General features: G+C 44.4%; 1 protein-coding gene across 2 annotated transcripts; it reads left to right on the top strand.

Annotated features, from left to right (window-relative positions):
* Positions 1-942: 942 nt before the first annotated feature.
* Positions 943-11312, top strand: dpysl5a (dihydropyrimidinase like 5a). Of its 2 annotated transcripts, none has more exons than XM_084014219.1 (13): positions 943-1077; positions 3212-3482; positions 5739-5897; positions 6123-6302; positions 6452-6520; positions 6654-6698; positions 6799-6874; positions 7515-7671; positions 7781-7922; positions 8115-8257; positions 8390-8597; positions 9189-9357; positions 10219-11312. In XM_084014219.1, the coding sequence occupies exons 2-13, from the start codon at positions 3222-3224 to the stop codon at positions 10302-10304; spliced, it is 1695 nt and encodes a 564-aa protein (XP_083870345.1). In that variant the 5' UTR covers positions 943-1077; positions 3212-3221; the 3' UTR covers positions 10305-11312. The 2 variants fall into 2 exon arrangements, with proteins under 2 accessions (XP_083870345.1, XP_083870344.1); XM_084014218.1 differs by lacking the exon at positions 943-1077 and adding an exon at positions 2760-3077.
* Positions 11313-11609: the final 297 nt, after the last annotated feature.

The raw sequence follows: 11609 nt of genomic DNA, 5'->3' as shown, positions 1-11609 counted from the left end.
TGCCACCTCCTGTCTTTTTTGATTCATGCATACATTTAAAGTGTACCTGACCTTTTGAATTAAAACCCCTGGAAATGTGGATGACGATATCTTGAATATGTCTCTGTAATATTAACTATTTATTGTTAAATGTTCCACAATCAAATATCAAATATTTTTATTTCGATAATAGGTCGAGTAAGGAGGCCAACGTACTAATATATCCAATTAAAGGTCATAGAGCCATTAGACGTCAACTCCGTGATAATATAACATTCAAATAACCGTTATTTGTATGCCACCCCTTTAATCACAGAGTGGTACAGACTCCTCGCAGTGGAAACGCCCCACGCCCAAAGTAATTGGTTGCTTAGGCGACGGAGGCTTCACTGAGCGCCGCTGATTGGAGCGTCACACCGTCTGGATGCTGCAAACTGTATCAAGTTTACCTCAGAAAGATGGAAGAGTACCGGAAACCCAGCGATTAGCCAACAAAATAAAAGCATAGCCATGAGTCCAGAGTGCGCCCATGTCGTGCCTGTAGGAAAACACTGTTGGTTGTATTACTTCCAACATGTCTTTGTAATAGTATGTGGGTTTACAGTATTAGGCAGAAGCTTAACTAACTGATTAATATTCGCAGCCTAAATGACCAACTACGGCTTTCCTTGGTGCATGATGGGAGAAGGTCTCTATGGGGCTGATAGTAGACCAGGTGGGACATGTTGGATGTCATGCAGCCAGCTGGTCCTAGCCCTCTTCATTCCAACGTGTGCAGCCATTTCAAAAGTCAAGGAAGTGAATCAAATGTCATGTCAACGTGTGTCTCCTTGATCCTTTGCAAAGGAGAACAATGTGGGTTGTATTTTGAAAGCCGTTACCGGAAATCTCCCGTGTGCCTCCCCGCTGACCTGACGGTGATGATGCTGCGGTCTGCTGGTCCCGGACCGGCCAGGAAGGCAGGCATCCATCTGGTGTGTGTGTGTGTGTGTGTGTGTGTGTGTGTGTCCTCGGGAAGAGCCATCCACGGATCGTGTTGCATTCCGTCCTGTAAGAAAGTAAGCAGAGAGCCGGTGGAGCAGCAGGCCCGTAGAGGAGGTACGTGGTCCACATCCATCCAGACCAGCTGGCTGCAGAGACCCTCTCCCGGAGCGTGGACACCGTTTCCGTGCCCCGGGCTACACGTCTGGGTGTCTGCACGTCCAGACTGGATCCACACACAAACACACACACACCCTGGAGCACATCTCCACCTCTAAACGTGGCAGCAGGGCTGTGATATCACAGCGGGAGCGGGGAGGGCACGTAGACCGGGACAGACGGGCGGGTTCCGGCTCGCTAATGAGCGCCGTGCAGCCGCTCATGCCGGATGGAGAGCGGGTTCTTTGTGTCAGGTCGCACGGCTGAGTGTCATCGTCCCACACGGTCACACGTTGGCAGAATGACGGGTTCGCCTGGATTCCGACCCGGGTTGATGTGGACGTGTAGTCGCGGTTTAACGCGGCACGGATCGATATAGCAGCAGGGCCTTGGGTTGAATGGTTGGACTCCAAAGTGAGTTTAAAACGCGTGGATTTGCAGAGATTGAATCTGGAATCGATTTGTGATTTTGTTTCACGTGTTATTGTGCTGGATTTAAACAGGTGACATCGCCTCACCTGTTTATCACTGTGTTTACTGCTCGATGGGACTCGATGGGACTCGACCATCACTATGACAGCCTGCAGGTTCATATTACAGATTCACAGTTAGTGTTAGTGCCGTCACCAGCATCATCCTCCACATAGCAGAGCTGGAGCTGTGGAGGAGCCTATGCCATGCAGTCAAGTTGCCGCACCCTCATACGTACGCATCCTGCACGCAAGCACGCAGGGTGGGCACGGAGACACACACACACACACACACACACACACACACACACACACACACACACACACACACACACACTCAAACACACACACACACACACACACACACACACACACACACACACACACGCACACACACACACCACATCATTACTATAGTGGTGTAAAGGGAGGAGGCGGGACATGGAGATTGTTTCTTTGTTAATGATGAATCGATCAGTGATCACACCCAGTTTACCCAAGAACTGATTGGAGATTCATCTTTCCTTATTGTTCCTGTGATTTTTCCGGGGTGTTGTTTAGAATAGAGAGCAGCACAGTAGAGGATAGCAACCTTTGTGGTTTTGTAACCAGAATTGTAGACATACTGAAGTTGTGAGACCCCAACACATCACAAAATCTGAACCTGTCACCTGACACTTACAATATTAAAGGGGAAGAAAGATTGATTTATTCAATTATGCAAATGTAATTTGGAGGTGTAAGTGATGCTTTGACTCTCCACTCTGCCAGGAATAAAAAGCTGAATCCATTATTCTGTTTTCTGTGGTTCAAAAGTAGCTTAAATCGATCGGGTCAAACTGCAGTCAGTCTATAACGTGTATATTTGTGCTGAATTTAAACTCCAACTACAAGTTGCTAAAATGCTTTGCTGGAAAAGGCAGTTTAATTCAAACAGTGATTTTAGCTTTTCAGATTATTTCATTAGAAACAGCTTTGATGCTGAAAAGGTAAAAGTATACAGTATTTCACAAGAAAAAGTGGAGTAGAATTTACTAGAATAACTTGCTCCCCTAGTAATCATGTTAGATTAATCGGGCAACACCTTTAGGGGGTATTGATCCCCAGGTTGGCAGCACTGGCATAGAGCAGAGATATTAGAGATATTTCCATGAATGTAGGGAGGGAACGCACCTCAGCTTTCTTATTTCAGCCACTATTATTCTGTGGTTATAGCTTTGTCTTGAGTAAGTAGCTTTATGCTGCTTTTGTCCTTTCAAAATAATGGCCTTATTGACCCACGTCTGCCTTATTGTGATCCACAACTGTACTCGGCTTCTCTCTGTGCACCACTACGTCACGGTGTCCTGGGACGCCAGGCCACAGGCGGTGACTGACACAGCGTACTCAGTGTGGTGGCTGATGTCAGCCACAGCCTGCCAGACTGGTCTCAGGGCAGCATCACTGATTCCTGTCTCTGCTAGACTTACTACACCGGCTCAGGATGAGGTTCTGTCTCTTTCTCTCAACGTTTCTTGCCGTAGCTGTAACATTTCTATATAGTAGAGTTAGTTACTCCAGTTTTAGCAGCTGCTCACAATGCCAGACAAACCCTCTTTATCTCTCTCCCCGTCTCCTTACAGAGCTATAGCCATGTCTTCCAGCTCAGCGAACGCGCGGATCCTGATAAAGGGCGGCAAGGTGGTGAACGACGACTGCACTCAGGAGGCCGACGTCTACATCGAGAATGGCATCATCCAGCAGGTGGGGAAGGAGCTGATGATCCCAGGTGGAGCCAAAGTGATCGATGCCTCGGGGAAACTGGTCCTCCCCGGAGGCATCGACGCCAGCGTCCACTTGGAGGAGAACTTCATGAACGCCACCACGGCGGACGACTTCTACAGCGGCACCAAGGTAACGTCCTGCTGGAAATAGAAAGAAAGAAGAAGAGAGGAAGTAGGGCAACTGGCATAGTCCGAAATGTAGAACAGAGCAAACGCAGCACTTTCTGAATATTAACATGCCAAATTCTGCTTGATTTGTATTGCTTACGATCACAAATATGTTGTTTTCTCTCTCAGATAGAGATCAATGAAAGCTCCTCACTGATGCTACTTTTAGCTCTGATGTCAGCGATGCTTCTTTGATCTGGTTTTGATGAGAAAGCTTTCTTAATATTTTGGCATCAAATATGATGGTTATTTTAGACACAACCATTCTGAGAGCATAATGTTAACACTAAACTAAAATAGTTAAATATTAAAGCATTCGAATGCAAACAGCATGTTAACAGTTATTTAAATGAGGCAGATCATGAAGATGTATTGCTTGGAAGCAAGGTCAGTTATTTCATAGTTACATCTAAGCCATCACCTTAGACGCGGAGCCCCAATCACGAGGTGATTAATCAATTAGTAAATGAACGATAATCAGATACTATTTTGTAAAAAATAGCAGAATTCTCTGATTCAGCTTCTCAAATGTGAATATTTTCAGGCTTTGAGTTTCAGACCTTGGACTCAGATCTGTAAAATGCGGCTCACAAATCCTGCTCCAAAACGGCAAGCGGTAATCATAACGCAGATAAACAGCAGGTAGAAATTGGAACATTTTGCTTAAAAACATCCACATTAAATATTGAAGAAGCCTTATATAAATATAACAAGCTGCAATCTAAAGTACACATTTGTACAGATTTCAGGGATAGTACAGACAAATGGATGAATCCAGTCACGGAGATGATTAGTAGATTTATAGATAGAAATGCCCTACTTGGCACTTTGACCTGTTTTTTTTCATAAAGTGATAGAAATGTGCCGAGCCTGCGTTTGACCATCATCACATAAAGATGATTTGGCACTTTGCTGTCGCTAGGCTGCCAGCAGTGTGGAATGAAGTCACCACGGCTGCTGATAAAGACTGGGATGCCCCGCTCTGCTGTAGGGCACCATGATGACTCATCAGTCTGTACTTTGAGATGAGGGAGTATAAGGGAGGACGGAGGCTCGGGTTCGTTTGTTTTAGTCACTGAACGGACAGACGTGGGCCGGGAGTCGCTGGTGACAGACACTATTCTCCTCCTTCTTCTCTCCTGGCCCCTCCCTGCCTGCTACGCTGCCGCCGCGCTCCAGAATCACTCTGGAGACAAATGCAGATCAGTGTCAGTTTCCATGGAAACCAGAGGGCTGCTGCAAAGACTGCTGCGAAGCCTTTTCACTCACGCCATTGTGCTGGGAGACAATGGCTCTCAGACACCCCCCCCCTCGTCTTCCCTCCCTCCCACTACCCACCCCTCCACTCTCTAGGGTCAGCTGACAGATGCTCCGTGAAGCGTGCACTTATACACAACACACTCTGTTTGCACTTGCTGGGGTTTTTAAGATTTGCTTGAGTGTGAGTTTAAACCATCTCAATCTGTTTTTGTAAATGAATAAGTAGGAGCTGCTGACACCGTGGAGAATTTATTCAGTTATTGCTGTGATTATACTGTGACAGGCGGTCAACCATGCTTTAACTACCAAAGGATTTATGTTTCCCTCAGCAGTCATGTGCAAATAACCATAAAAATATGCATTAATGCCAATTAAGGCTTCTGTTTTGATTCTTCGGGCGGGCAATGAGCAGTAGATTACAGCCCCTTCAGTATTTATGAGCTTAATAAATCAGTATCTTCTGCTTTAATGTCACTTAAAGACACGTTTAATGATCATTTTTACTTAACCTTCCTTTTAATGCAATGGATGAACTAGAATTAGCTCACCATTGTATTTCCCCCGCCAACCAGTCAAGTTGTGATTCACATCCATGTGTGTCTGGACTCATTTAATGTGTGGTGAAGGATTTTAATAAGGGTATTAAGTTTGTTTTATCCAATGAGAAACATGCATCTTCATTTATAACAGAGGTGAACGACGATCACCTGAAGCTCAATATCATCCCAATCAATGAGCTTGTAATTGAGACAACAGGAGGCCTCTTGTGCTGGTTGTCATCCAGGAAGAGGAAGTGGAAACGGGAGACTGACACAAGTAGCTTGGGCTCCAAATTAGTAAAAACAACTGAGGAACGGACATGACAGTCGCTGGTGCGAAGGCATTCAAACACACTGAAAGATTTGAATGACTTCCTCCAATTAAATGACTTGAGAGCTGTTGTTTGCATTTCTTTTAGGCTGCTCTTGCTGGCGGTACAACGATGGTGATAGGACACATTCTGCCAGAGAAGAATGAGTCTCTGCTGGAAGCCTACGAGAAGTGCCGCAGCTCGGCGGACTCCAAAGCCTGCTGTGACTACGCTCTGCACGTAGGAGTTACTTGGTGGGGACCCAAGGTACTGCAACACCGGACCCCGCGCTCCACGGCATCAATTTCCAGAGTGCTGACTGTATAATGGTTGTTTGCAATAGATATTTAGGACTGCTTTCCCACAAGAATACACCACCAAATAACAACAAGGAGACAAAGGACATATAGCTGACACCTGCATTCTTCTCTGTATGAGGATGTTGAAGCAGAGGGATGCTGCTGCTCATTCACACTCTCTCTTTTCCTGCAGGTGCGAGCTGAGATGGAGAAGCTGGTGAGGGAGAAAGGAGTGAATTCTTTTCAGATGTTCATGGCCTATAAGGACATGTTCATGCTGAGGGACAGCGAGCTCTTCCAGGCTCTGCAACACTGCAAGGACATCGGAGCAATAGCAAGAGTCCATGCTGAGAATGGGGAATTGGTGGCAGAGGTGAGGGGGAATCATTTCCCTGCCTTATCATTCTGTCTCTTGTATCTTTTGTAGTTTATACAAATTAAATGATCATAAATGCTTGTGTTAACGAGCTTCGTGCTCATTGTTCTTGCATACATTCATGACGGCGTCTTGCCTCTTCCTAGGGTGCAAAAGAAGCATTGGAGCTGGGCATCAGTGGCCCAGAGGGGATTGAAATCAGTAGGCCCGAAGAGGTATTATAGTTAGGATTACTTTTATTATATCTGGACTCTCGTATAGTATAGTATTGACATTATTTTAGTGATGAAATAAATCCAGTGTCTAACTTCTCACAGTGAATCCTCACAGTCTTCTGTTCCTTTGTAGTTGGAAGCAGAGGCGACCCACAGGGCAATAACCATCTCCAACAGGGTGAGAGAGATCCCTCCAGCACAAATATAGAAGTGTATAATGCTGAAGTTTTCCTATATGACATGCTGTACCTTGTGTGTGATTGTGTGTCTTCTGTTAGGCCCACTGCCCGCTCTATCTCGTCAACGTGTCCAGTATATCTGCAGGAGATGTCGTAGCTACAGCCAAGATGCAGGGTGAGGCGGCTTTTCTGTTGGGAAGCAAATAGTATTCATTTAGAAATACAACACCCTAAAAAGACAATAATCGCTTTCATGAAATTACAGGAGACTCATTTTGAAGTTGTAATTTTCTCAATTATACGAGGAAAGCTCCATTAAATTCCCTCAGCTGGGGAGACTGTTGATGGGAACATTGATGGACCGTGCCCACATAGTTTGGAATTACCCAATTATGCATCATTTTTTTTAGTATTCATTTCTTTCTTTCTTTTCTTCAACCTCCTAAAGATCCTTGTGACTGCAAAAACACTGTTATCAACACCATTTTTTAACATTCCTTTTTATTTCTCCTTTTTGTGATCAATACTAAACAATGGTGCCAAAATTCCTGTGCAATTAAGTTGCAGTCCATCAACCTCAACCCTTATATGGTTCTTCCACATTCCAGTTTCTTTGTTAAATTTAAAACGTTAGAAAAATGATTTTTAAAATGTCAATGCTATGTTTTCACAAAGTGATTAGAGTGAAACAAGTCATGGTTTGCTTGCTTAATCTTTTAATCTCCTGCTTGCTTAATCTCTGCTCCTTTTCTTACAACACTCTTTTCACTATCATTTGATCCAGTGTGCACCCATATTGTACTGTCTAACCACAGGTAAGGTGGTCCACGGTGAAACCACCACGGCCCACGCTGTGCTGAGCGGTATGCAGTACTACCATCAGGACTGGGTTCATGCCGCTGCCCATGTCACCGTGCCTCCTCTCCGTCTGGAGCCCAGTACTCCCAATTACCTAATGGGCCTCCTGGGAAAGTGAGGGAAACGTGACAAAATCTCACATTAAATGGAATATGATGTTTTTGGCTTCTGCCTCAGCTGCAGTAATCAATGTGACCCTCCATCTCACTTTGTTTGGCTGCAGTGACACTCTGAATGTTGTGGTGTCTGACCACCGGCCATTCACCATCAAACAGAGAGCCATGGGCAAGGATGACTTCACAAAGATTCCCCACGGGGTTCCCGGCATTCAGGATCGCATGAGCGTCATCTGGGAGAAAGGAGTGGTATGTGTAGCCCTTTTGTTCCTGCCTGGCTGTCAGAGGACTTCCACAAATAGAACCTCTGTGTTTTTGGTGGTTATCCATTTCAACAAAATAAAACAAAACAATACCCATCTGCTTGGTGCATCAGATGTCTTATTGTGTGAGTTAAAGTTCATTTTTAAGATAACAAACCTAAAATGATATAACTCATAGATTGGAGGAAAGATGGATGAGAATCGCTTCGTTGCTGTCACGAGCTCAAATGCAGCCAAGATCTACAACCTCTATCCCAGGAAAGGAAGGATCATCCCGGGAGCAGATGCTGATGTGGTGGTTTGGGACCCCGAGGGATCCAAGTATGAAACTCGATCCATCCATTCATCGAGCAGCTTTTCCTCACTGCAGCTTCTATCTCAAAGCCCTGAAGCTGATAAGCTTTTTGTCTGATTTAACTGGGTCATCTTGTTCTCTTTCATCTCTGTCTGCAGGACCGTTTCTGTGGAGAGCCAGTTCCAGGGAGGAGATACCAACCTGTACGAAGGTCTCCGTTGTCATGGTGTGCCCTTGTTTACCATCAGCCGTGGCCGCCTGGTCTATGAAAGTGGCATGTTCACGTGTGCTGAGGGCTCTGGGAAGTTTTGCCCCCTGAGGACCTTTCCGGATTACCTCTACAAGAAGATGGTTCAGAGGGAAAAGGTCTCAGCCTTCTTTGATTTTTCCTTTGTTCCTTCCTTGTTTCTTTCCTATGATTCTTTCTGAAATTTCCCTTTTAGTCTCATTGTTGCCTTGTTTTGTTTTTCCAATCCTTTCCTCCTTTCCCTGCCTTCCTTCTTTTTATTCATTCTTAAGCCTCACTGTGTCCTCCTCTTGCTTCCTTCCCTTCTCTTGTTTCCTAGGTGTCCTGTTTATTCTTCCTTGGCTCCTCCCTTCTTTCCATCTTTCCCTCCACCTGTCTTTATTTATTTTCATTATAGATATGTGATATTTGACAGAGCTGAATCTTACAGTCCTGCTATCTTGGTTGTCAAAGAGTGACTTTTGGTCTTTCATATAAGACGTTCTCAACACAAAGTAATCTTAATTCTAATTGAGTAATATTACTATGAAGTATCAGCAATAACACTTGAGAAGGACATTCTAGAGCTCTGTTCACCCCTGCTGGTTTACTGCTGCTATTTCACTAGTTTCTCCCCAGAAATATAGTATAAAACTATTCAAACATGTTTGTTTTCCATTTCTATTCATGTGTTTGTGTAATATATATGTGCATGTGTGTTGACCTACCAGAGCCAGGCTGTGAAAGCTGTCGAACGGGAGCCCTACACAGGTGATGTTGTTGCCGTGCTCAACTCAGGAAAGAGAGACTTTGGGGCTCAAGATCTGGACACTCCGACGCGCCCCTGTACCCGACATGGGGGCGTCAGGGACCTCCAAGGGTCCAGCTTCAGCCTGTCTGGTAAGAATCAACAGACTCCATCAGATATCAGTGAACATGTTCATTCACATGATGATACTTCCAATACGAGGGAGTATTTTTGGGCCGTTTCCTTTCAAGCACCGGTTACTGGAGTATTTTATCTGAAAGTATTTTATGTCAGAGGGATATGAGAATGAGATGTAACACCTCAGTTCCGAGGTGGATCCTATACTAAAGAACATAATTATAAAACACGTACTGACATAAACAACATTACGTAACATAACGCACGCTGCAAATACACAGAAAGCTGGCTCAGCCTCTACCCCCACACTCACATTCCTCTGCTGTTGTACAATAAAAACTACGACAATGACCCAGATAACGAATCAAAGGCCGTTTGTCTTCAGTTTGATTGGAAGTATGCGCAAATAAAAAGCAGAACCGGGTGAGAAAATGAAGATGTTATGAAGAAGTAGAAATGAGGACATGTGGCCAGACGCCAAACTATTTACGGTCCGCAGGCTAACACCTGTAGACCAGCAGGACCCCCAACACACATTTAGGCCAATGAGGAATAGGAACGAAGATGAGAAATGGACAATATGTATACATATTGTCAATAAGTTGCATAGCTCTCTGTGTTTGATTCTAACTAACATTATTCAGGCAACAAAGCACCTGACTCACATGTAAACTTTACACCCCATGAATGGTGCATGCAGCGTTTTGAACTGATCTTCTGAAGTATGCTGCATTGTTTGAATCCGCCTGGAACATAAGCTGTTTAGAGAACCCTTTACCAGAAAACATGCCTGAGCTGCACATGAATACTACTAGGAAGTAAAGCTCCATGTGTTCCACTGCTGAACCACATGATCACCCTCCCTTCCACCCCAGGTGCCCAGATCGATGACAACATTCCAAAGAGGTCCTCGGCCAGGATCCTCGCTCCTCCTGGAGGGAGATCCAGCGGGATCTGGTAACCAATCACACGGCTTAAACGTAAAGCAGAAGAATGACACCTAAAAGGGAAACTTATGGCCAAGCAGGATGACGTGTTTTTCTTTCTGGAAGCTTAGAAAGCGTGTGGGGTGATGGAGTCCTGTTTTTTATTTCTAACTCAGCACAGTTACGTAGGACTGTAAAATGTTAAACTGTATGACATTTGCCGTAATAATATTGGAGTATGAATCGAGGGAAACAAATTCTGTCAAATGTCAACAAGCAGCAAATAAAAGATGAGTTGCCTGTGAATGACTTTGGCCGTTGGTTCACGTTAGGTGAAGTATCTTACTAACAGTTTTAGGAATGTGAAGGTGAGTCATGGTTTTTATGATGCGATTGTGTTACCTCACTGTAAAATACGATTTTGCACTTGTATCATGTACTATTTAGATGCCTTTTTACATCATTTAATGTCACAAATATCACAAATGTCTTTTCGATGCGAGCCACGGAGAATGGAATGTGATAAATTATTACAAGGGTGTCGGCATGACATTACCATGTCAGTTATGAAAAAATATAATTGATCAATTGATGAAAAGTATCCTAATGCAAGCTAACCTTTTATATGCGTTTGTTTATTTATTACTTATATTGCATTATTTGTTTCACATCGATGCTACGTGTTGAAATGATTTCCTAAGTAAGAATGAGGTCTTTTTTTCTCAGTGGTTCATCATCGTCAGATTAGCATTTCAGAACGTGTTTACAGCCTTTTAGCAGAATAGACTTCTGTTCCACCCCCACCAAATGTGAATGAACTCTGCTGTGTGTTCTGTGCATGGCAGCGTAGTTAGAACTACTGTAATAAGCACCGATGTCGCTCATGTTTCGCAGCATCCTTCGTGATCATGTCCATTTTTCCACAGAGAGCAAAAAGTCTCACCCAAACTGCCTTTTTCTCACCTGAGAACACCTGACACCCACAAAACACATCTCCCCCCTCACCGCCAGCACCGATGCTGACCGCTGTCGTCTCCTCGGAGCGGGCGCTTCTTACTGGTCTGAAGCAGCAGCGTTCAACATGTTCTGCTGACTAACACCTCCAATGTAACGCACCACTGTGAAGCATATAGAGAAGGTGAAGTGATCCCCTTCAACGTTGAGTTGAAAATTTAAAAAATGTTAGTCAATTGATGCCATTTGTTCCGGGGATCAAATGCCTTCACACTGTACGCCACACGGAGCTCAGCATCATAGCAGGAAGCATGCTTACAGCACTGATACTACTACTGTCATTGTATTGTTTGCTTTTAGTTCCAAAGTTTGTTTTGTGAAACGTT

This window comes from Eutrigla gurnardus (assembly GCF_963514095.1).
Source record: "Eutrigla gurnardus genome assembly, chromosome: 7".
NCBI lineage: Eukaryota > Metazoa > Chordata > Actinopteri > Perciformes > Triglidae > Eutrigla > Eutrigla gurnardus.
The sequence above is the reverse complement of the archived record's forward strand: the minus strand, read 5'-3'. Positions and strand labels throughout refer to the sequence as shown.